The sequence below is a fragment of the Clytia hemisphaerica genome, unplaced genomic scaffold (genome assembly GCF_902728285.1).
Source record: "Clytia hemisphaerica strain Z4C2 unplaced genomic scaffold, Clytia hemisphaerica genome assembly, whole genome shotgun sequence".
NCBI classification, from domain to species: domain Eukaryota; kingdom Metazoa; phylum Cnidaria; class Hydrozoa; order Leptothecata; family Clytiidae; genus Clytia; species Clytia hemisphaerica.
Genome location: NW_027103286.1, coordinates 3,345,230 through 3,371,997, shown reverse-complemented (window position 1 = coordinate 3,371,997; position 26,768 = coordinate 3,345,230). Strand labels below are relative to the sequence as shown.

The 26,768-nt window shown below is 36.0% G+C and overlaps 2 protein-coding genes across 2 annotated transcripts; one reads left to right on the top strand and one right to left on the bottom strand.

Annotated features, from left to right (window-relative positions):
• The first annotated feature begins 15 nt into the window (after nt 1–15).
• LOC136807479 (uncharacterized) lies at nt 16–21,660 on the top strand. Its single transcript, XM_067064063.1, has 9 exons — nt 16–720; nt 1,245–1,432; nt 1,668–1,810; nt 2,203–2,302; nt 4,618–4,844; nt 5,499–5,695; nt 6,917–7,076; nt 7,572–7,710; nt 21,067–21,660. Exons 1-9 carry the CDS (start codon nt 284–286, stop codon nt 21,516–21,518), a joined length of 2,043 nt encoding a protein of 680 aa, XP_066920164.1. The 5' UTR covers nt 16–283; the 3' UTR covers nt 21,519–21,660.
• Nucleotides 21,661–21,869: 209 nt separating this feature from the next.
• On the bottom strand, nt 21,870–25,851 carry LOC136807489 (low choriolytic enzyme-like). The gene is made up of 6 exons (XM_067064076.1): nt 25,714–25,851; nt 25,024–25,182; nt 24,568–24,688; nt 23,605–23,780; nt 22,661–22,873; nt 21,870–22,372 (listed from the first exon to the last, which is right to left on the bottom strand). The coding sequence occupies exons 1-6, from the start codon at nt 25,790–25,792 to the stop codon at nt 21,954–21,956; spliced, it is 1,167 nt and encodes a 388-aa protein (XP_066920177.1). The 5' UTR covers nt 25,793–25,851; the 3' UTR covers nt 21,870–21,953.
• Nucleotides 25,852–26,768: the final 917 nt, after the last annotated feature.

Here is a 26,768-nt window from a genome sequence, read left to right as displayed (position 1 = left end):
TGCTGTATGAGATATGTACCGTTTTTTTGATTAGTCTGTATTTGAGTGAGGTTGAGTGATATTCATAGAAGAGAATAAAGAAGGAAAGTTAAGAGACGTTCGTTTTGAACGGTCCATAACTTAAACGATTCAAATTAAATTTTGAGCTTTAGTAAGCAAATTGCTAATGAAAATTAGTTTATAAAGCTCTTGAGAACATTCTGGGTTATAAGTCAGATGTTGAATTCTTGAACAGGTTATATTTGGCATACTTTTTTTTGGAGTTTCATCTAGAAAAATCAGCATGATGAAGTTCGTACTTTTTGTTTTGGTGCTTGGACTTTCCAGAAGCTTTGCTATGGAGTTTCCACAGTTGCCGGACACCTATACGACCGGTGTTGAAGTAAAAAGTGATATGAATGTAAATCACGTCATATATACAGCAAGAGAATACCGAAAACAGAACAAATATTCTTATTATTTCGAATCTCAAAGAACAAAGAACATTACCGTAACTGTAAGAAACATGGCTGTGTTCTTCGACTTCGACAAAGCAGAGGCGAAGTTTGTTGACACGACGGACGGCCGAAAAAAATGTCGGTTCACATACAATACAGCTCGACATGTGAAGGATGTGGCGCAAATGTGGCGATCACCGGCCGCCACGACTTCACAACTGGTCGGCGACGTTGAATCGAACAATTACACTTATGAAGGCGAAACTGTTGTTCGAAATTTGAGGTATAAATTTAGCCAGAATCAGATTTGATCATTTCAACGAGTAGAGTAGTTTTGAATTAGCAGCTTTGGAGAATATCAATCCCGTCGGTTGATGTTTTTCCCCAGAGTAAGGGACTTAATAGAGCCAAATTGAAAAGGCAGGTAGACTTTTCTAGCACGATTCAAGTTCAAGTAAACCAGCAGCTTCTTATGAATACTCAATACACGGGTTGCAAAATTATATCAGTGCAGTCAAAACATCCACGTGATTTTATTCCCGTGTTTCTTGCTTTACAACTTACAGCTGATAACTTTATTAGTGTCAATAAATTCGAACCAATCAGAAATAAATGTCATTTAACAAACACCCATAAAAATGTGATTTGTCTTCAGACTTTAACTTCGCAACCTGTGTATTGCGTCGACGATGGTTATGATGTTGTGATGTTGATATTAATGTTTTTCAGCCAGTAATTACAATATTATAATAAATTGAGTCTTATTTATTTATTCACAGACTCGCTGAACAATGTTTTCTCTTTCAGTTGCCATCACTGGAAGCGTCATAGTGGGAACGAAACCGTGGATTATCATTTCTTCCAAACATCATCCGGTGATATGAAGTTGGTCCGAATCCTAGAATCCAATACCATGATCCATCGACATTCCATTTATGATTATTTCGGCTTCCGTAAAGTTGAACCAACTCTCGAAGAATTACAGCCTCCTCTCGGTAGGTTTTGTTAACCAGCTCATCTTATGATGCGAAAAGATGTTTTATTTAATGTTTTATTTACCCATACCAACAAAGCCATAATGTTTATTATCAGCACGTTTCTGTGGCTGCGCCTTTCATGCTTGTTAGTAAATACCGAAAATGGTTCTACTTCTTCCATGAGGATTATTCCTTGCTCATATTCAAGGAGAATTTCTTATGACACCGATCTATTCTCTATTATTTATAACAGGTACATACTGTGCAAATGTCACTTCGAACAACAAAACCATCCCTGAGGTTGCTGAGCAAATGACTTTCAACGTAGAATATCGACCAATCAGAATGCGTACTTTAGCTAATTATTCCAACCTGTGGCTTGCTGTTAACTACAAGGTGACTGGATCCTTTCGGTCATTTTGGCTTGCCTTAACCTTTTTAGGGGGGGTTTAGGGCTAAATTGCATAGAAATGGATCCGTCTTAAAAATTTTCAACATAAAATTAAAATCTCAATGATTATTTATTGACCAGAATAAATGGGGAATCCCCCTGAGATCCTAAATCCCTGAGATCGAATCATTATTGTCTGAGAATTCATAAGGTGACCTAAATAAACGCAATTAGTATTGACAGGATATCAGGAATTTTCTTTTTCAACATACTCTGATGAAGAATATATAGGGAGAATATTTATTGAAACAAAAGCCCTTTGAATCGTTGTTGTACCCTCTGTCATTCAAAGTGTAGCACAAAACCACTAGAATTTATTTTTTGTTCAATTTTACAGATCTTTTGGGACATGAAAAACGACATGATGCGAAATGATCATCACATCAAAGAAGATGGGGACTGGAAACCAGTTAAAGATATCATGGATAACAATAAAGGTATTGTAGTAAATTGGTATTCTAATATTATATGTTTAAATTGATAAATACTTTACATAGGAATTATGTTACAAATCTGTACATTTGGCAGATTAGAAACCAGTCGCTCACTACAACGTGATAGGCTCATAAAAGTCCGTTTTACCACCCTAAAACCGTCCCAGTCTTTTCGCACCTCTATAGTTAATAGAAAAAGGTGTAAAAAAGGAATGGATCGAGTTTAGGGGGATAATTAAATGATAAAGTGACACGCGTCTGACCGCGCGACTACGGTCGAAAAGGTGTATTCGGCTGCTGGCATCCACTAAAAAATTCTTTGTATAGGTTTTGTAAAGGTCTGCAATTTTGACTCAGTTGCTGTGGTATTAAAGTACAAACTGTTAATGCTCATATTTATTTTAGTTAGCAAGTACTTTTTTTAATGGTCTCATACGTCATTCTCGGTGGACATTTTATATAGCTTCTTTATCGAAAACAACATCAGGGTAGTTTTTGATGACATACATGCCCTCTCGTTGACATTGATAGGTATTCAAACCGAATACTGCTCTGTAAGGGATACGATATTCCGTCAGGTAAACATCAGCCTTGCATATCACATCTGTGTCTTCGCTCTCGCATTGAAATTCCGAATTGATGATTCTTCTTTCGTGATGGTTGCTTTGTTTACCACGGTGAATTGCACTTCGGTCAAAGATAGCCTCTGCCATGACCTGTCCGTTTACAACAACAGGTGTGCTAACGGTCTTGTTATATTCTTGAGAAATGGTGTCCCCGTCTACTTGCTCTTCAAAGGTTGAAGAAATGTAATAAGTGCATTTGTTTTCCGAGATCCTGAATCTAATAGCACCAGTGTTGGCTTTGGATGTATACTTCTCAGAGTAATACAACTTTTTGGATTGCTCCACATTCTTCAAGTCATAATGCATCTTCTGGAAGGTTAACAGTTTGGTCATTGAAGGTTTACATTCTGGCAAATTTCCTCCATCGACAGAGTTTGTCCTTCCCAGTGCACTGATACATTCTCCAAGCTGGATGAAAAGAAAAAGAAAACAAATGGTGACCAATTTCATCTTCGCTCCTTGATGGTTTTTTCAGATATGAAGTGCTCCAAATTTGTTCCTATCCTTTAAAGCCTATCCTTTTTTATGGAAACTTTTCACGTCATAAAAAGTTTGTGATGTTTTTTTGACATTCTCATTACGTCAACCTTAAAGACATTGTGAAATTCTTTCGAAGTCATTAATGGCTTTTGCAAGTATTTATATTTTTCTTAATTTTTAAGAAGGCTTAAAGCCATAGGAGAAGAAAATTATTAAGTCCCGCTTCAAGAATATAGGTCCACTTTTGAAACAAAGAATCATTTTTCCTTATTGCAAAACTTCAGTTGATTTTGATAATAGAAAAGAACAACATGTTAATGTAATCACTAAATACGGTCACGCTATTTATCTACGCCTCCGCTCCATATAGTACGCTTAACCCTATAATCGATATCCCATGATCCCACAAACAGTGTTCAAGAGTTTGTTTTCCTTATTCCCAAACAATAACAAAAATTTTGGTTCGAACGTCAGAACCATAAAAAGAAAAACAACAAATTAATCTTCTTTAAAAGGACATAAAAATCTAACCAGGATGATAAGCAGTAATATTTTCAGGAAGCCTGTAGTTCACCCCTGTGTCAAAGACCCACCGGGACCCCATCCCCACTGGGAAATTTGTCAAAAATTTCGTCCCCGTCGGGAAAATATCCTGAAACTTTAGCTGCACTGGGAAATTGACTTTGATTTCATCCCCACTTGAAATTCAATGTTTAAAATTTCACTCCATAACCATCCCCGCCACTGGATTTTTTAACCTTGGAACAATAGAATTTCTATCTTCATTTGGATTTCAATATGGATTTTTACCCCCACTGAGGAAAGAAGATCGACCGGGGCAGTGAGACAGGGGTGTTTTAGGGTTCCTGGTTATTGACAATCATATTTCATTCCTGTTAGCAGGGAGTGCCGCTGTTCCATGCCATGCAGTTAGAGCATCCTGCTACGGTACCCAAGGTTGTGGGTTCGGATACTAGCCGGGTCATACCAAACATTTCAAAATGCTACTTCATACCTCTCTGCTTTATACTCAGCAAGTAAAAAGAGGGGTAAAAGGATAATTGGAGAAATCCAGGGAATAGAGTGACGCCCTTCCGTCGCCCTCGACTGCGGTCACAAACTTACTTTTACATACAGCATGGGCTTAACTAGTCAGATGAACTTTCTTTTACCCAACATAACAATTATATATTTTCCCACTCACTTCCACAGGTATTTTATATGAATCTTTCTCACCCATGAAATGTCGTAACAAAACGATCGAAGACCTTGCAACCACACGCTTCCCGTACTTCAAAAACAAACATCATTGGGTTCACGCCAGGGAAGCTTTCCTTCACCTCAAAGAATTTAAAGATAAGTTCAAATATGAAGGCGAACGTTTCGTGCGCGGCGTTCCGTGTGATGTATGGATCTACAGAAGTGATCAATTGGGAGAGGTAAGATGTTTTCTTCTCACCTTCGCAAATTCCAAAATGACTAGGCTACGTCATATCTTCCTTCGTTTCGAGCGTAAAACTGCTACTCTTCGGGCTATGAGCACTGCTCTTGTTTTGAATATTGAAATTCTCCAGATAAATCGCATGCGCACTGAGGTTTTAATGAAACAATAGAGAGTTTCGAACCCTAAGCCAATCAGCTGTGTTTTAAACATTCTTTTATTTAAAATCTCTATTGATAAACATCTTTTGTGAATTTTGTCTATTATGTTCAAACCTATTAATAAGCGATTCCCGGTGGGGGTCACTAGTGGCCGCCTATAGACCAAGAGTAAGGCCTAAAAGCCTGGATCTGTCTATTGTGTAGACTAAAAATGACCAGCTAAAGAAAACCGAAAAGCTTGAGCAAATTTCAAGTATTAAGTGTTATAGTTTTTTAAGTCACTGTCGTCAAATCTTATTTGGATTAATTTTTCTCTTGTTATTACGCATAGCCGCTCGTTTATTTGACTGCTCGCTCAATCCTCTCTCTTCTCGACCTTATAGTACTCAATAATAATTGCATGATCTTGGACAACCCTATTTGATTCCCAGGCCACTTACTGAGTGAACTTTCTTTGGTTACATTATGTTTTTCATCCGGACTTTTTATAGGATGGGTTTAACGAGATCGAATGGTATTTCACACAGAAGAATGTAACCGAGATCAGTTCCCTTGGCAACCTGCGTGAGAAACAAGTACCTGTTCGTGTAGTTGGTTACTATGGCAATTATACGAAGGAATCGTTCGAAATGGAGATTTATGATTACAAACACGAAGTGACTGACGAAGATTTTGAAAATCCTATCAGGTAGAGTGCACTGGACGAAATAAGAGATTTCCAATCCTGGAAATATCTTGAAAATATGATAATTCCATATACTTTTGTAAATATGGAAATATGACTTTTCTATATTTCCAAAGTTGTGGAAATACCATATTAAGCAGTTATTGGACAAAGTCGAATCCTATATGCAAAAATATTGGGCGTGCGAGAAAAGATATTGGACGAGGCTTCGCCGAGTCCAATATCTTTTCTCGTAGCCCAATATTTTTCATATTGGATGAGACTGCGTCCAAATAAATGGTTTATTATCCGTTCATCGCTAAAATATTTCTCGTTTTCAAACATAATTCCAATTTATATGCTCGTAAATCTGGTTTCTTGGTAGTTTTTTATTCAAAAGTCTTATTTTTATTTTGTGACGTAACGTCAAAAAGAAGATGCTCAATTGTCATTGAACTCGTTGTGTGACGTCAATTTTTGAAATATGTAGCCTCCATGGAAGCTATATATTCGAAAATATTGGACAGCAAAGAAGCCAATCAAATGTCGCTATTTACGCGCGTCGGATAATAACATGAAACTGCTTAATATTTCCAAATCTGAAAAATCATATTTTCAAAATATTTCCAACTTTTGGAAATATGATGTTTCAATCAATTTCAGAATTGGAAATATAGAAAAGTCATATTTCCATATTTACAAGAAAGTAAAGATTGGAAATCCCTTATTTCGTCCAGTTGTGAAAACGAAGGAGACTAGGATTTACATAATTACGTTGACTTTTTAAACAAGCGTCCATGCTATCGGCCATTTTTACGCCAGCTCCTTTTACGCCGGTCTTTATTACGCCAAAGCTTGATTCTCCCATTTTTAGCTTGACCCTTATTTAATTCCTATCCATTGGCCCTTTTTACGCCAGCGACGAATATGGGCCAATGAGGTATTTTGACAGACGCGTTTGGAAATGATCCCGTGTGGAAATAAGACATGTTGAAATTGGTGATCACTATTTGCAAAAAAACATAGTAATTCCCTATTATTACTATACAGGAAAATTTCTACCAAGGTGTGTGAGATAAGGGTGTAAAATATCAGTTATCGAATTGCCCTTAGTTTAACCTAGGCATATAAGATTCTGCTCATCCTCTAGCGAAAAGAGTTTCTTATAGGAAGTATATATCTATAGAGGTCTGCGATTCAGATTAATTCCATATTTGAGCCTTCTGTATCTTTTTTCGTCATCAGGGATTGTTTGAAAGTGAACGGTAAATTGTACACCGTACAACTATTCGTCTTGGGAATCCCCTTCCAAAAGATATCCACCATCTCACATTTGAAAGCTACCATTTTGAAAGCATTGCAAGAGTTCACGGAACGAAGAGAAGAAGGAAGATTTATGATGGAGGTTTGTACCTTGTTATGTTTTATTATTCTTTGCAGAACTTTCAAATTCTACCATCAAGTATCTGTCGTAAAAGAACGGACGATCCTTATTTTTTTACCTTTTCCCATCAAACCAATGTACACTTAGACTTTTATAGCGACCAAAATTAATGCAAAAATGGGACCCTTAACTTACGTATGAATTTTTTATTTGAAATTGTACAGTTTTTCAGCTAGACTACTGATCATATTTTGTAGCCGTTTGAACAAACTTGAACCCAGTCTCTTTAGTTCACTTCTTTATGATTCTGATAGCACTCACGAATAAAAAAATGGTATCATGTCCATCAGTAAAATTGAAAACGTGGTTCAAGTGGCTCTGGGTACAAGATTGCCGTTTGAAACTTTTCAGATAGGAATCTTTAAGTGCCCGAGACTCATATCAGATTGCTCTAAGGAAGTTTTTCAAGTAATGCAACTAAATATTTATCTCGCTTTAATTTTCACTTTTTTTCAGTTCATCACAAGTGGCGATCACGTGAACCTGCTTTTAAGTATCGTTCCAATGCTGAATGAAAACATCAATCATCTTTACAAAATCGCTACAAAGATCGAACGCGCAATCAAAACAAAGACACTGAAATTCAGCTACCAAGGTTTGCACCTTACACATTTTCTTCCAGTGAGCGAGACAGCCTTTGAGCCATAAAGAAGTACAGTTGATGCTCTCTAATTCGATTTTCAAGGGGGATCTGAAAAGTTTCAAACGGCAATCATTCCTTCTAAACTCGTATTAAAAGACAAGAATTATGAAGCTATATTCATCGAGGTCAATCTGAAGAAGCAAAAATGGCTACTGGGTTGCTCTTATAATCCACATGTAGACAATATAAATTCACATTTAGAGCTTTTACAAAATAGCCTTGATTCTATAGGAGATCATGACCGCCTTTTACTACTGGGAGATTTCAATTGTGAAATCGACAAACATAAAATGCCTGAGTTTCTTGCTAGCAGGGAGCTTTCTAGCTTGATAAATGAACCTACGTGCTTCAAAAACGCAGAAAATCCGAAATGCATTGATCTGATGCTAACAAATTACCAAAGAATTTTTCAGGGCTCTTCCTCTGTATCTAATAGCCTATCGGACTTTCACAACATCACAATAAGCGTCTTAAAAACCACTTTTGAAAAGTGTCCACCTAAAGCCATTAAATATAGATGCTACAAAAATCTTAACGAAGATCTTTTCAAAAATCATTTAACACAAGTACTAGAGTCGAATCGCAACTTTGAACATAAAATGAAAAGTGTAGTAAATCTTCTAAACGCTGAAGCACCGATAAAAACTAAAATACTAAGAGGTAATGATAAACCTTTCATGACAAAATCACTACGAAAGGCCATGATGCATCGATCTCGACTTAATAACATTAAACGAAAAGACCCCTCTAACATCAACAAATATAATTACAACCAACAGCGAAACCGATGCTTATATCTTCTGAGAAACACTAAAAGAAGATTTTATGAATCTCTGGATGAAAAGCAAATCACTGACAATAAAAGATTTTGGAAAACTGTGCGCCCTTTTTTCTCTAATAAAGGACCAATAAGTGAGAAAATAACCTTAGTCGAAAATGATGAACTGATTAAAGATGATAAAGAAATTGCAAAAATGTCTAATGAATTCTTCATAAATATCACTGAAAAATTAGATCTCAATCAACCACCAACAGAACCAGTGCCTCTCAATGAACTTTCTGATAATATTCTTCAAAATGAAATAATGCTTTTTAGAAACCACCCTAGTATACTCAAAATAAAAGAAAAGGTATCAAACAATGAAAACTCCTTCAAGTTTAGAAACACCACCGAAGACGAAGTAGAGAAGATAATTAGTAACCTTAAGACAAATAAGTCTCAAGCGGAAAATGATATACCAGCGAAAATAATTAAAAAATACTCTCACTTATTTGCAAGCTGCTTCTCTATAAGCATAAATGACTCCTTCAGCTCAGGCTTTTTTCCCAACATTTCCAAGTTCGCGACAGTCACCCCAGTCTACAAGAAAAATTCTAAAAACGATAAAAGTAACTATAGACCAATAAGTATACTGCCGGTAATATCCAAAATTTACGAAAGAGTATATCACAATCAAATATCAGAATACTTTGAGCACTACTTTGATGAACAACAATGTGGTTTCAGGAAAGGATATTCCACTCAAACCTCTCTTCTCCCAATGGAAGAGCTCTGGAAGCTAGCCAATGACAAAAAAGATGTTTTTGGGGCACTGCTCATCGACCTTTCTAAGGCCTTTGACTGCATGTGCCACAGATTACTTGTAGCAAAGATCAGTGCATACGGGTTCGATGACCTTTCCACTGGGTTAGTCAAGAGTTATCTAGAAAATAGGCAACAAAGGACAAAAGTAGGCAACGAACTGAGTAACTGGATCAAGATCAAGGATGGTGTTCCCCAGGGATCAATCCTTGGCCCTCTGTTTTTCAATATTTATATCTGTGACCTCTTTTTCATCATTGAGGATACTAAGGTTGCGAATTATGCGGACGATACGACACCCTATGTTGGTGCTCCTACCTGGATTGAAGTAAGTGGTAAACTAAGCTCTGGAGCAGAAAAAATCTTCACATGGCTTTCGATTAATCAAATGGTTGGTAATGCTGACAAATGTCAGCTAATAGTTAACATCATTGACGACTCGCTCTATCTAAATATTAGAGAAGAAACTGTTTTCAATACCAAAACGTCAAAGATTCTTGGAGTAACCTTCGATAATCTTTTGACGTTTGAATCGCATATAGAAAATCTTTGCAAGAAAGCTAGTTTGAAAATAACCGCCTTAGCCAGAATGAGCACATATCTCACTTTAGAAAAAAAGAAACGCTTGATGAATGCTTTCATTAAATGCCACTTCAATTACTGTCCTCTCATATGGATGTTTCATAGCAGAGCTCTAGAGGATAAAATAAACAATCTACATAAAAGATGCTTGAGAATCGTTTACTCAGACTACAACTCATCATTCGATGATCTGTTGAAACTTGACAACAGTTCCACCTTCCATCAACGAGCAATTCAATCCTTATCCACAGAGCTATTTAAATCAAAACTCAATGAATCAGAAAGTAAAATATTTCTCAAAAACCAATGTAAGATCAAAACGAGAAAAATGAATTCCTTTCGTAGTAGAGTAGTTGAAAGTGAAATGAATGGAAAATCGTCTTTAGCTTTCCTGGGACCTAAAATCTGGGCTACCCTTCCCGATGACTTTAAAAAACTTAAAAACCTAGATGAATTTAAAAAAGAAATCAAGCAATGGAGGCCCACTACTTGTCCTTGCCGAAACTGTCGCACTTTTATCCATGGCGTTGGTTTCATTGATTGAATTTAAATTACTTTGTAAATAATAGTTGATCTTGAGTATCAACCTTCTAGATAGATTTGTAATTAATAGTTGATATTGATTAGCCTCGAGCTAAGTACACATTGTACTACTTTATAGTCTGGGAGCAGAATCACAAAATAGCAATTTTGCTTAACCCAGAAGGTGAATGGGGTTGTTATACATCGTTGGAACGGAAATTTTATGCTGATTATGGAAACCCGGGTCTTAAAAAGTCTATCCTGGACAAAATTGCAAACGAGGCTGGAGTTTGCACTCCGTCGGGGTGTTTTTTCGAGTTTACCTGTTTTAGAAAAATGCTTACTCTCAGCATAGTAAAGGGTTTTAGAATTTCATTTTTTGTGCAAAATGCTGTCAATAGAATAGGGTAATAGAAAGAAATTCAAAAATCTCGAAAAAAAATTTTTTTGCACTCCATCTCGGAGGATTTTGGCGAAAAATCGATGTTTTTTCTTAAAATTCGTCAAAGACTAGTCTATAAACCACTGAAATTATGTCAAAATAAGTCCAAAAATACTTTCCTGCTAAAAATACTATAAAAGAATAAGAAAATATAACAAATTAAAGAAAAATCGGCTCAAAACGCTATTTTGCACTCCCCCATTGGTGTTTTTAATGAAAAAACGTGATTTTTGGCGTTTTTGAAAAAAATATAATATTTTCTAGCTTTTCCTTTGATCTACGACTGGAAATTCTATCTTTCTCTTAGAATCATTTTTATCCAACACAAAATGCTAAAATATTCTGAAAAATGACCCTCCTTCACTGGGGTTTTAAGTCAAAATTCAGTAATTTTAAGCCAAAATTCAGTATCTTTACTTAAAATTCGTCAAAAACTAGTCTATAAACCACTGAAATTGTGTCAAAGTAAGTCCAAAAATATTTCCCTGCTAAATGTTTTTCGAAGAATGAAGTATAGGAAATAGAAAAGTGGGCTCAAAACGCTATTTTGCACTCCTCCGTTGGTGTTTTTAGATAAACAAGATTTTTGGTGTTTTTGAAGAAAATGATATAACAATTTGTAGCTTTTCCTTTGATCTACGACTGGAAATCCTATCTTTCTCTTAAAATCATTTTTATCCAACACAAAATGCTAAAATATTCCGAAAAATGACCCTCCGTCGCTGGGGTTTTAAGTCAAATTCGGTATTTTGTAAGCCAAAATTCAGTATCTTTAATTAAAATTCGTCAAAAACTAGTCTATAAACCACTGAAATTGTGTCAAAGTAAGTCCAAAAATATTTCCCTGCTAAATGTTTTTAAAAGAATGAAGTATAGAAAATAGAAAAGTGGGCTCAAAACGCTATTTTGCACTCCTCCGTTGGCGTTTTCATTGAAAAACGAGATTTTTGGTGTTTTTAAAGAAAATATAACATTATTTAGGTTTTCCTTTGATTTACGACTGGAAATCCTGTGTTTTCTCCTAGAATTTTTTTTCCAACACATATGCAAAAAAATATGAAAAATTGCTCTCCTTCGCCTGGGTTTTTACATTTTAGGACGAAATTGCTATTGAAGATTCTTCACTTTCCAGCCGCATTGGGAGGTGCGGCGCTTATTTTGAAACTTAAACCTTAGTTACAGCGCTTACAAGGGGGTGGTATGGTGGCGCTTAATGGAGGAAATAAGGCGTTTAAGCTGCACAAATATTGTTGAAATAAGTTTTGAGCATTAATAACTACCTGCTGAGACTTTCAAAGCGAATGAATGTGGGATCTGAATGACGTAATGTCGTAACTCAAACGTAGTAGTAGTAGTTTTAGTTTACATTTTCCGATCACAGCATATGGTAAAAGAATGACTTAATTTCGACGTACAATTAGTATCGAGGAACTGAGGTTTTCGTGACGGAGGAGTCGCAACCGTGGTTTTCAGGGACAGGAGAAAATTTCGATTTTTACACCATGTTTTGGACTGATATTTTTATGAAAACTAAGTACCTCAAACGCTACTTTTTATGGATATCTTTGACTTAGTTCTCAGTTAAGTTCATTGGGGAAATGAGGCCTGGAAAATCATCATTATACACCCCGAAATTTGGAAATCCCAGGCCTGGGAAATGGTCATTTACCAGGCCTGTAGTTGTTTCACTTTTCCAGGGCAAATCCCAACCCCGAAAACGGACATTTCCCACCCCGAAAATGGCCATGTTCCAGGCCTGGGATTTGAAGATTTTTTCCTGTGCCATCACATTCGTTAAAGTTAGTACAAAAACTTAGCAAAACAACAAAGCTTTCACTTGTTTAAGGACTATGACGGTTGGATAAGTATACAAGTGCCAAACGTATTTGAAACAGGGGTGTACTTAGTAAATTTCTAAATTTGAAGATAGTTTAGCGCCGCAGGTAATTTTTGGAAAATTCTTCATGAAGAATATAGTTCAGGAAGAGTTACGGAAATAATACCTAGATTCCATAGGTAAAATACCGAAATGCTGAAGTTTTATGGGTATATTACCATCACTAGCAGCATTTTGAATATAAATACCGTACATATTTTACAAAATACCGAAATACCGAACAGAAAAAGCCCGATACCGTGTCACCGAAAACCCTGAAATTCGCATTCGCATTGTTCCATTTGGGTACTCTTTTGTACTTTTGTAGTAGGGGGGGGGGTCAACGGTAACACGTTGATCTTGTTGTCCTAGATTACGTAGGATCTTCCCCACATTGATCAAGATATTGTAGACTTCATCAGCATCAGTCAGTGATGCAGGGAGTGAACGACCATTCCCGATGATTGTTGGAGGAGACAGTTTCAGTGGCAAAATTTTCCGGCAGCCGGTCCAAGTTGGAACATTTTGAACCTCTGTGACTTTAAAAAGCTCACTTAAGCTTGATTTCAATGGATAATAACTAGTTCTTAATGAAATTTAAGCAAAGATACTAAACTTTGGCCTAACACCTAGCGAAGGAGGGTGATTTTTCATATTTTTTTGCATATGTGTTGGAAAAAAAATTCTAGCGGAAAACATAGGATTTCCAGCTTCGTAAATAAGTCTAAATAATGTTATATTTTCTTCAAAAACACCAAAAATCCCGTTTTTCAAAGAAAACGCCAACAGAGGAGTGCAAAATAGCATTTGGAGCCATCTTTTATATTTCCTATACTTCATTCGTTTATAAACATTTAACAGGGAAATATTTTTGGACTTATTTTGAGACAATTTCAGTGGTTTATAGACTAGTTTTTGACGAATTTTAAGTAAAAATACTGAATTTTGGCTTACAAAATACCGAATTTGACTTAAAACCCCAGCGACGGAGGGTCATTTTTCGGAATATTTTAGCATTTTGTGTTGGATAAAAATGATTCTAAGAGAAAGATAGGATTTCCAGTGGTAGATCAAAGGGAAAGCCAGAAAATGCTATATCTTCTTTTAAAAACACGAAAAATCTCGTTTTTTCAATAAAAACACCAACGGGGGAGTGCAAAATAGCGTTTTGAGCCGATTGTTCTTTATTTTGTTATTATTTCTTATTCTTTTATAGTATTTTTGGACTTACTTTGACACAATTTCAGTGGTTTATGGACTAGTTTTTGACGAATTTTAAGTAAAAATACTGAATTTTGGCTTACAAAATACTGAGTTTGACTTCAAACCCCAGCGAAGGAGGGTCATTTTTCAGAATATTTTAGCATTTTGTGTTTGATAAAAATGATTCTAAGAGAAAGAAAGGATTTCCAGTCGTAGATCAAAGAAAAAGCTAGAAAAGCTAGAAAATGTTATATTTTTTTTAAAAACACCAAAAATCACGTTTTTTCATTAAAAACACCAACGATGGAGTGCAAAATAGCGTTTTGAGCCGATTTTTCCTTATTTTGTTATACTTTCTTATTCTTTTATAGTATTTTTAGCAGGAAAGTATTTTTGGACTTATTCTTACATAATTTCATAATGACTAGTTTTTGACGAATTTTAAGAAAAAACATCGATTTTTTGCCAAAATCCTCCAAGATGGAGTGCAAAAAAATTTTTTTTCGACATTTTTGAATTTTTTTCTATTAACACATTCTATTGACAGCATTTTGCATAAAAAATGAAATTCTAAAACCTTTAACTTTGCCGACAGTAAGCAATTTTCTAAAACAGGTAAAATCGAAAAAACACCACGACGGAGTGCGAACTCCAGCCTCGTTTGCAATTTTGTCCAGGATGGACTTTTTAAGACCCGGGTTTCCATAATCAGCATAAAATTTCCGTTCCAACGATGTATAAGTAGTGAGATAGTGACAGAGCTGGCACATTTTTAACACCTCCAGCAATGCCAAAAGTGAGTGACACTACAGAAAGTGAGTGACACTACAGAAAGTGAGTGACACTACAGAAAGTGAGTGACACTACAGAAATTGAGTACACGACAGGACGTGATTGACACCTTACAGAAAGTGAGTGTCACCACAGAATAAGTTTCCAGTGGTAAATAATTTTCTAGTTATCTATAAAAGCATTAAAGTCATTTTCCCTTTCGGAAACACCCGAAAACACCGGAATTTTACCAATGAGTGTTACTAAAATTGAAACACATGGGTCAAATTCAACACCTCCAGCACTACCTAAAGAATAAGTTCCAAGTGGTAAATGATTTTCTGGTTATCTATTAAAGCACTGAGCTTCTTAGTCTAATTATTCATAAATCATAAAAACTGAGTACATTGTTGACAATAACACCATCACCATGTGAAAGATTTTATATATAGGTAATTTTATCAGTAACAGGAAACATATGCGAGATAGCAACAATTCTTATTAAAGAAAATAACCAAGTCTTATTTCTAATTGTAAAAGATGAATTTGGAAACGTTCGTTTTTTGAAAGTCTTCAAGGCATTTGATTGAAAATTCTTTAAGCGTTTATTAAGCTTGTACATTTTTTGAGGTAAGCAACACTGCTGCACATGTAAAAATCGAGTCAGGTATAAACAAGTCGAGGTTGATGAATTAAGCAAATCAAAGTGAAATTCTCAAATTGGAAGAACAAAAGAACATTAAATTTTGATGTTGAAAACTACTTTAATAAAGACAAGGAGGAATTTTTTATCATAATTCAACGACCCAACATTTGAAGTCCAAAGAAAATTCGTGAAGGAGGCTCAGAGGAGTACCCAGAGTCAATTAAATTACCACTATTGTCTAGCCACTGGAAACAGGTGTTCATAGAAGATGGTTTTTCGAACTTCACGAAAGTTGTTAATGAACGGGAATCAAACGATATATTTGCAATAGTACGCTGGATGGATGGAGAAATTGAGTATATAAAGTTGGAACTCTTAGCCGATGATCGATGGATTAAAAATCTAAGATTACAAAAATTTTAGATTGTTGAATAGGGAATGAATGAAATAGTTTATTTGAGAAGAAAAACAACAACAATGGTAGCAAAATTCAACGTGGATACACCAAATAAAAGATGTGTAAACGAATGTATTTAAGTTATTACTATAATCCAAAAACCCTATGTAACACTACTTTGAGCTAAAATCGTAGAGGCAATAAAAAGAACTAAGAAAACAAAAATATTTATTGCTTGATGGTAATATATTTCTAGCTTATAAAAACAATGTTATCATTTACAAGGATCAAATCTCATTCTTTCATTGCATCATTTGGAATTTGTCGATTAATTAGAAAGCGACGTTTTTCAACAGCAAAATCTAATGCTTCTTCAAAATCCATATCTTCCTCATCTCTAACCCTTTGTAAAGTTTCCATCACAGATTTATGTGTTTTATCCTTTTTCATTGCTCGAAGAAAAAGGATTTTATATTTATAAATCTCATGAATTGATAAGTCAGTCTCTTGACATTCGTTCAACATGCTCTCCCAAATATTAAATGTTTCTTTAACACCTTGAGATTCTTCACTATCACTGGACATGGGCTCGCTGTCTGTAAAGTCTTCATCAGACTCTTCATCTTCTTCTTCAGATTCTTCAGGGTGAGCCTTTGCAACATGTCGATTATAATTGCTTTTATTGGAAAAAGTCTTTTCGCAAATGTCGCATTCATACATCGTGTTTCTCCCGCCGGTTTTAAACTTATTTGAAGAAGTAGCATCCTTACTTACGAATTTATATGCAAAACACAAGAGTAATCCGATATCGGGTTTCTCTTTAGGAGCCTGGTTTCTCTCTAAGATCTTTGTTTCTTCCAGATTACCTCCTAGTCTTTATTGGTCCACGTTCGTTTCTTGGTCCGGGACTAGCTTGAGAAATCTAGTCTTACTTGATCCTCTTTTGGGACTCCAGTAGTTCTTTACCTAGTCCTTGTTAGTCCCTTTTTGAGACCAACCAATTATTATTGGTGGCTGCAAAAAGTAATCCCTTTTTGTGTCGACATAGTCCCTTTTAGACTTCTATTAGGACTACCCGACTACCTTCCTGTTTCGGACTACTTAGTTTTGATAAACCTTTTTCGGAATTAGCTAAATCCTGTTTTGGATACCCAATTTAAGCTTCATGAGTATCTAATCCTCTTTTGTATCTACATAGTCCTAGCTTAATTATCCTTAGGATTAACGGGACTACCTAATCCTTCTTTGGAACTAACCAATCCTTATTGGGATTGCCTAATCCCTCTTTGGGATCAACTAATCCTCATTTGAGATTACCTGATCCCTCTTTAGGATCAACTAATCCTCATTTAGGATTACCTAATCCCTCTTTGGGATCAACTAATCCTCATTTAGGATTCCCTAATCCTTCTCTGGGATCAACTAATCCTCATTAGGGATTACCTAATCCCTCTTTGGGATTACCTAGTCCCTCTTTGGGACCAACTAATCCTCGTTTGGGGACTAGCTTGAGAAATCTAGTCTTACATGATCCTCTTTTGGGACTATGTAGTTCTTCACCTAGTCCTTGTTAGTCCCTTTTTTGAGACCAACCAATCGGAACTGCGTGATTCTAGTTAATCCCTCTTTTAGGATTACTTAATCACTAGTTGGATCCTTTCTTCCAATTCATATCAAAGACTCATGGTATGTTGTTGTTGTTGTTTCCTTTTTCTTTTCTTTTCTTTTTTTTTTTTTACGCGTTTTTTGTTTGGTGTGGGATTTTATTATTTTGTTAGTTACACTCGTAAGTCCCGCCAAAGGCGGGGCTTACGCCCCGGGCCCCGTCAGAAGTGCAGTGAAGGTCAAATTTAGGGATAAATATAAATCCGATCAACTTTAACGTTTCAAGTAATTGATAAGCATCTTCCTGATGCTTGGTGATCAACCATACTATTCTATCAAACTCTTTATCGAAAACATCATCTTTGTATTTGATAAGATTTTGAGCAAAAACAGATTTCTCTGCACCTCTTAAACAGCTAACGAGTATACTAAAAGGATGCTTTAGCTTTACATCCATTGTTTAAATCATAGTTTAATTTCTTAGCAGTCGTTACGACTTTTACTGAGTGTAACTAACAAAATAATAAAATCCCACACCAAACAAAAAACGCGTAAAAAAAAAAAAAGAAAAGAAAAGAAAAAGGAAACAACAACAACAACATACCATGAGTCTTTGATATGAATTGGAAGAAAGGATCCAACTAGTGATTAAGTAATCCTAAAAGAGGGATTAACTAGAATCACGCAGTTCCGATTGGTTGGTCTCAAAAAAGGGACTAACAAGGACTAGGTGAAGAACTACATAGTCCCAAAAGAGGATCATGTAAGACTAGATTTCTCAAGCTAGTCCCTAAACGAGGATTAGTTGGTCCCAAAGAGGGACTAGGTAATCCCAAAGAGGGATTAGGTAATCCCTAATGAGGATTAGTTGATCCCAGAGAAGGATTAGGGAATGCTAAATGAGGATTAGCTGATCCCAAAGAGGGATTAGGTAATCCTAAATGAGGATTAGTTGATCCTAAAGAGGGATCAGGTAATCTCAAATGAGGATTAGTTGATCCCAAAGAGGGATTTGGCAATCCCAATAAGGATTGGTTAGTTCTAAAGAAGGATTAGGTAGTCCCGTTAATCCTAAGGATAATTAAGCTAGGACTATGTAGATACAAAAGAGGATTAGATACTCATGAAGCTTAAATTGGGTATCCAAAACAGGATTTAGCTAATTCCGAAAAAGGTTTATCAAAACTAAGTAGTCCGAAACAGGAAGGTAGTCGGGTAGTCCTAATAGAAGTCTAAAAGGGACTATGTCGACACAAAAAGGGATTACTTTTTGCAGCCACCAATAATAATTGGTTGGTCTCAAAAAGGGACTAACAAGGACTAGGTAAAGAACTACTGGAGTCCCAAAAGAGGATCAAGTAAGACTAGATTTCTCAAGCTAGTCCCGGACCAAGAAACGAACGTGGACCAATAAAGACTAGGAGGTAATCTGGAAGAAACAAAGATCTTAGAGAGAAACCAGGCTCCTAAAGAGAAACCCGATATCGGATTACTCTTGTGTTTTGCATATAAATTCGTAAGTAAGGATGCTACTTCTTCAAATAAGTTTAAAACCGGCGGGAGAAACACGATGTATGAATGCGACATTTGCGAAAAGACTTTTTCCAATAAAAGCAATTATAATCGACATGTTGCAAAGGCTCACCCTGAAGAATCTGAAGAAGAAGATGAAGAGTCTGATGAAGACTTTACAGACAGCGAGCCCATGTCCAGTGATAGTGAAGAATCTCAAGGTGTTAAAGAAACATTTAATATTTGGGAGAGCATGTTGAACGAATGTCAAGAGACTGACTTATCAATTCATGAGATTTATAAATATAAAATCCTTTTTCTTCGAGCAATGAAAAGGATAAAACACATAAATCTGTGATGGAAACTTTACAAAGGGTTAGAGATGAGGAAGATATGGATTTTGAAGAAGCATTAGATTTTGCTGTTGAAAAACGTCGCTTTCTAATTAATCGACAAATTCCAAATGATGCAATGAAAGAATGAGATTTGATCCTTGTAAATGATAACATTGTTTTTATAAGCTAGAAATATATTACCATCAAGCAATAAATATTTTTGTTTTCTTAGTTCTTTTTATTGCCTCTACGATTTTAGCTCAAAGTAGTGTTACATAGGGTTTTTGGATTATAGTAATAACTTAAATACATTCGTTTACACATCTTTTATTTGGTGTATCCACGTTGAATTTTGCTACCATTGTTGTTGTTTTTCTTCTCAAATAAACTATTTCATTCATTCCCTATTCAACAATCTAAAATTTTTGTAATCTTAGATTTTTAATCCATCGATCATCGGCTAAGAGTTCCAACTTTATATACTCAATTTCTCCATCCATCCAGCGTACTATTGCAAATATATCGTTTGATTCCCGTTCATTAACAACTTTCGTGAAGTTCGAAAAACCATCTTCTATGAACACCTGTTTCCAGTGGCTAGACAATAGTGGTAATTTAATTGACTCTGGGTACTCCTCTGAGCCTCCTTCACGAATTTTCTTTGGACTTCAAATGTTGGGTCGTTGAATTATGATAAAAAATTCCTCCTTGTCTTTATTAAAGTAGTTTTCAACATCAAAATTTAATGTTCTTTTGTTCTTCCAATTTGAGAATTTCACTTTGATTTGCTTAATTCATCAACCTCGACTTGTTTATACCTGACTCGATTTTTACATGTGCAGCAGTGTTGCTTACCTCAAAAAATGTACAAGCTTAATAAACGCTTAAAGAATTTTCAATCAAATGCCTTGAAGACTTTCAAAAAACGAACGTTTCCAAATTCATCTTTTACAATTAGAAATAAGCTTGGTTATTTTCTTTAATAAGAATTGTTGCTATCTCGCATATGTTTCCTGTTACTGATAAAATTACCTATATATAAAATCTTTCACATGGTGATGGTGTTATTGTCAACAATGTACTCAGTTTTTATGATTTATGAATAATTAGACTAAGAAGCTCAGTGCTTTAATAGATAACCAGAAAATCATTTACCACTTGGAACTTATTCTTTAGGTAGTGCTGGAGGTGTTGAATTTGACCCATGTGTTTCAATTTTAGTAACACTCATTGGTAAAATTCCGGTGTTTTCGGGTGTTTCCGAAAGGGAAAATGACTTTAATGCTTTTATAGATAACTAGAAAATTATTTACCACTGGAAACTTATTCTGTGGTGACACTCACTTTCTGTAAGGTGTCAATCACGTCCTGTCGTGTACTCAATTTCTGTAGTGTCACTCACTTTCTGTAGTGTCACTCACTTTCTGTAGTGTCACTCACTTTCTGTAGTGTCACTCACTTTTGGCATTGCTGGAGGTGTTAAAAATGTGCCAGCTCTGTCACTATCTCACTACTTGTATAACAACCCCATTCACCTTCTGGGTTAAGCAAAGTCGTCTATAACTCGACATATTGAATTCTGCTCCCAGACTATTACATCAACTTTAAAGAAAAGAAACATAAACATAAACAAACATTGGATTTTCATCAATTGGTAGAACGTCGTTTATGAGAGTTTCTCGTTAATGTTGACTTTCGATATCATCGAATAAAGGAGGGTATTGAATTATAGAACGTCGAATTAAAGAGAGTCATGAATCAGAAAATAATATCTTTATGATTCTTTAGTTTAATTTCAAATTCAATGATTTGAAAAACTTTTTCTTTTTCTTTAGTGTCTGACGATGGGGAGACACATGAAGGGTACTTCGCCAAAGATTTCATCGACTTTGAACAAGCCAGGTGTGATTTCGAGGAGCCTGTTACTTCAGTGAAGAAAGAAGAAATTGGGATCCTCATTTTTTTCGTCTTCTTCGCCCTTATGGTTGGATTCATCGTTGCAGTTGTCCTGTTGAATTGGAGGTTAGCTAAGAACGGACATCACTTGAGAGAAATGCTTCGTAAAAGAGGTAACTTAGATAATGAAGGGTTACCCAGGGCTCATTATGTGAATAACAATGATGAAGGTATTGTAATACCGAGGCTAACCAACGAGGACCCTTCACCTCAAGTGACGTCACCTGCAAAGCCAGAAATAGAGACCGAGGCACCGCCAGAACACCAAGATGACGACACAGAAAGAAAAGCGAATGGTGATGTTGAGATGGAAAACATACCAATCGAATGAACACATGATTTTCTTAACATGCCACCTTACTGCATATAATTATTCGCACTTTTTATTTCCAGAGTTTACTTATTTGTTTGCTTCACACATAATTACTTAATTTATCTAAATATTGAGATACTAAGAATTTACAAAAATTGTACGTTAAAAGGCGCAGTTCTGTTGATTTTTGATCAGCTTTCTAAATAATTGATTTAAAACTATTTGGTCATTACCACAAAAGATTGACCTTGTTCACCCAGAAACCGAATTTAGTGTAAATATCTCAAGATGTTTTTATCTTCGTCGTTGAAAAAAGGGGGCTGACCTCTAAAAGAGTATTGCTATAAACCGCATAAAAAAACAAAACCCTTAACTTTATGGTGGTAGTAATCTATCTTTCACTTAAAAATGTCTCTATAATTTAATACATCGGTTATTACTGTAGTGGTCAAACTATTCTTCTCTGAACTGAATACGTGAGCCAGAATTGCAATCATGGTAAATAACAGCTTTGGTTCCATCAGAAGGGTTGGATGATCCTCGGTTAGGATGAATACATTTGCCAGTTTGTTTGTGTTGAAGGACAAAATATCTGCCTTTTTGAACTTTTCTGAAGCCTTGATCGCAATTAGCTCTGAAACGAATCCCAGATTCACTGTTGTTGCTCAAAGCTTCGGCGCATTTAGCTCCTGGTGCATTAGACTGGAATAATTTTCCTTCCATTGCTTCAAAGCGTGTTTGACAACGACTGGTGAAGATGAGGTTATCGTTGTGATCATGACCAAGACATTTGTTGCTGCTGACTTGTTTAAAGAGCTTGCCACGTGGCGCAGAAGTGACTGGTGCTTTGGTCGTTGTGGTGCCTGATCCATCTAGGAGGGAGAAAGATACCTTGATATGGCCACTCATGTTCTTTATCCTTTGTAAGAAGTGTACTAAGACAGTGATACGTCTAGAGCTCTAGACCAAGGTCAATTTCAATGGTTTAAACTTTTTCATAACAGAATGGAAAGTGTTCATAACTCTTTCAGCTTCAAAGTGACTTAAAAGGTATATTCGGTTATTACCGGCCCCCTAAATCAAAAATCCGGTATAGGATTATTGTTTGTTTTGACGTGATTGTAATGAGTTTGGCTTTCATATCAAAAGAAATTACTTACGTGGTCCACCGCAGTACATTGCATTTAATTGTTGAATATCAATATCTGAAAATTGTCCGTTGTTATAAATTCTTTCCATTTTATTCAGGGGTTCAATGGTTGGACCATTTCCGTTCGAGAAAGCCCAGGGCCCATAATGCATCACGCTTTTCAAATCGTATGGAAACCCAAGGCTGTCGATGGTGTAGCCTCGCTCTGTAAATTGACTTTTACCTGAAATATTGAGACGATATTCTCAGATTATTTCCTTATAGAAGTGTATATTTTATTTGAATATTTTTGTTGGTTGTAGCAAGATATTACCAACTATTTCTAACACTACATTTCTTTTAGCATGTCACCAAATACAGCAAAATATATTGAAGAACCAAACTGTTTGGCCTCATGGGAAAAATGTTCATTAAAAACTGCTGACGCTAGTGATTTCGGTATTTTGAAAGATAACCAATTGTTTAGCCCAGGAAAACAAATGGTTTTCATTCTTCTGAAAAATTCTGTCCTTTATCTCGTGAAACATGAATGAAAAAAGAAGTGGTTTTGACTCTCATTCTGACCACGTAGTATATAGCCCGAGTGCCAGTTATGACAATCAGCACTACACTCTAGTCAGTCAAAGTACAATAGAATCTCCATAACTCGAACATGCACGTAGAACGGATATCTGTTCGAGTTAAATAAATTTCGAGATATAGAGTAAGGTTTATAAGGCATTGTTAACTGAAGGGACCAGCAATTTGTTCGATTTTAGGAGAAATTCGAGTTATAAAGAGGTTCAAATTAACAAAAATTAAGCGGGACACCCTGGTGAAAGATTTTTTCTCAATGAGGATGAAACTTTCTATTGAAATACCCAGCGGGTATGTGACACAGGGGTGTACTGAATTATACGAATGACAGTTTTGGGCGTCACCAGTAGACTCTAGTTTGAGTAGTTTAAAACTTACAGCATTTCATGTTATGGTAATTAATCTTGATATGTTGGTCTCGATCACCTCTGCTTTGCTCGTGCCAAACCCCAAGACCATGCATGATTTCGTGAATCAAAACGCCGTGTGTGAAACAACCGACTCCTAGATTGATGAAATTGCCACGATACTGCATACCCACTGATGTGTAACAACTGAAAAGACAATGTTCATTTATTAGTCGTTTGTCAAATTGTTTTTGTTTTACCAATTGCTGGTACACCAATACCTAACTCAAAGTCAAAAACAGTCACAGGTTTACCAACCTACGTTATGTGCGGCGAAAAATGGCTTTTAGAATCGCACCCTACAGTGTGACATTTTTACTCTTTTACAGCAAAAAAATCAGAATTTTCAGGCAAAAATTTGCAATTTTTCCTAGGTTTGCTGTGCATCTATCAAAAGTCCACCCTTACAGTGAATTTCTGCTATCTTGAAAAACATACCCATTGGTGAGTTTTGGCCGACTGCCTCCCCGCCCCCTGGACAAGTATCCATCAACATATGGTGAAAGGACGCGGGGGAGGGGCACTGGGTTTGCGGACTGACGGTATGTGCGGGCCAAAAATTGGCTTTTAAAATTGCACCGTTACAGTGCAGCAAAAATTGGTGAAAATCATACCTTTACAGTGCATGTCCCCCCAGATTTTCAAATTTTCAATTCATTTCGTGCAAAAAATGGGCAAAATATCTAGGTTTTTCAAGAACTTTCTGAAATTTCTACCCTTACAGTGCATCTCTAGTTTTTCCAACCCTTACAGTTCATTTTAAACATCTTTGAAAAGGTACCCTTAGAGTCCACGCAAACCTGTCGGTCATTTTGCTCAGCTGCCCCCACTCGGGTGAAAGGACTATGTAGAGTAATAAGTGTTTGTTATTGCTTTTTCAAAGACTACCTATTTCTTAGTTTGTTTATCAAAAGCTGTTCAGAAAAAGTGTTACCCCTGTCCTTGTCTTCTGAAATGCATGAATTGTTGTTGGTTAGTCCTCGGTACGAATCTCAAGCATGTCTTTTGTTCATAATCTCTGAATGCTGCCTCAATCTTTGCTTTCTTCGAAGCATCTAAAAAGTATAATTGTAGTGTTTTCTATATTTTCCTCGAATATATGACGAAAAATCTGAACTTGAAAAATATATCCCATATTGTAATCGGTACCGTGCGATAACTATTATTTAATCTTTTCTGGAAATTTTCTCTTAGAGGAGATATTTTTGCTCAGCAGCCAATACTAGGTTTAAGTAATCGACAAATAAATAAAACAAAAAAACAACAATTAAAACAAGAGAGACACTGGTAACAGCTGAGTTATATTTACAGTATTAACTTGATACTCAGAAAATTGATAAGAAGGGTCAAGGATAATTGGTGAAACCCAGGTAAAGGTTTTTTGACTCACCTCTAGCAAACTCAGCTGACATTTCATACGCAATTGGAACTCCTTTGGGCCAATGTTTATTGAAACCTTTCTTGGATGTGAGGCCATAGCCAAGTGGTGATCTCAAAGCTTTCTTCTGAAAATCATTCAGGATAATATCACCTTCAAAGAGGTCTTCCTCTGAAACACAAAAATAAATACCCATGTCGGACCGACGGTCAGACTGAACAGTTCTGCACCATTTATCTCTCTATTAAGACTAAAATTCTATCTCGTGTACCTCCCTATCTCATGTTTACAGATCAAAGATATTGTAGGAGATATGCAGTAGCATGGTGGGTCGACCAAAATTGGGGCAAACGGGGAGGCAATTCTCAAAAGTAGGGATTTCGGCGCTCTTTTTGAAAATAAGATATGTTTGTAAAAATAAGGAGGGAGGGAAGCGTGAATGAAAATTATAAGTATTTTTTTCCTTTTTTTTGGCTTAGAATTGCTAATTCTAAGGTGGAAAGAGCAAAGGGGTGCTCAAATAAGTAACTAGAGGCTTGTCATTCGGCGCTGCCAAAAAATTTGCCGCTTGAGGGAGGGGGAGAGTTGCCCACCTAGGGGGTACCACGCTACTGGAGATACCTGTGGTGTAAATTGTTTTCAAACTTTTTCCATTGGCATAATGATTATGATGATGATGATGATTCACAGAAAATCTCTTACTTTCCATATTGGAGTTCCATGCTGCCACGCTGCATACCAAGCCAACCAGCAAAAAGATGAATGTTTTGGATGAGGCCATTTTGTTTGCTGTACTTCAGAAAGTAGAAGATGTTTGGTCCGAAGCAAAATCTAGTGAGCTTTTATAAGGTCCATGAATCTAAAGTTGTGCAATGGCTTAACATTGACAGTCAGGAGGTTTGTACTCTTATGGTAGAGAGCCAAATTGAGTATTTACTCACCCCCTTAGTTCCTCTGACCTGGTCTTCTTGTAATTCAAATTTTGCAATATATTCAAATAGTTGGACGAAATTTTCCACAACGAGCCGTGTGCAATTCTGAAAATAGAGTTTGCAATTTCAAAAGCAATGTTTTATTATTTTGTTTGTACATATATTTGTGATAATTGTTTAAAATTTGTGATATGATTTTATTTCGATGATATTTGATCAACTGATAATGACGTTGATTAAATTTGCACCAAATTTGCAGAATTTGTCACGATATTTTGGTGTCATAGTAAAAGGAGAAAAAGAAATTGGAAAAGGAAACCTCCGTAAAGAACAATTTCACCAATATCTTGGCACTTACCAAAGAATATATTTATATATTGCATTCCGGTCCGTAAAATAGACATCTACAAGAAAATTTCGGACGGCATACGAGTAAATTCGGAAACTTCAGGCATAGTGCTACATGATGATATATGTTTGCACGTGCCTCTACGACTGTCATAGTTGACCTCCCCCAGCTCCAGGACTAATACTGAAAACGGTAGTTCCCACAGATCAAGTGTTTGTGCAAGGTATCAGATCAAACGCCCTCCAAATCATCTCTAAAAAGTGGTGTGTGCACAATACATTCTATATAACATCTGATTGAGAGTCTGTTCATCAAAGAACAAAATCATCTTCCATTGCAACTGGTCCAAGTTCTTGTACCAAAAATTTACTTTTGAATGCCGTGCGTGAATAAAGCATATTGTGTGTGAGAGAGGGTGCCTGTTTTCAGAACCTTGAAAGAAAAGTGAAACATATTTATTAACAGAAATCACGGGT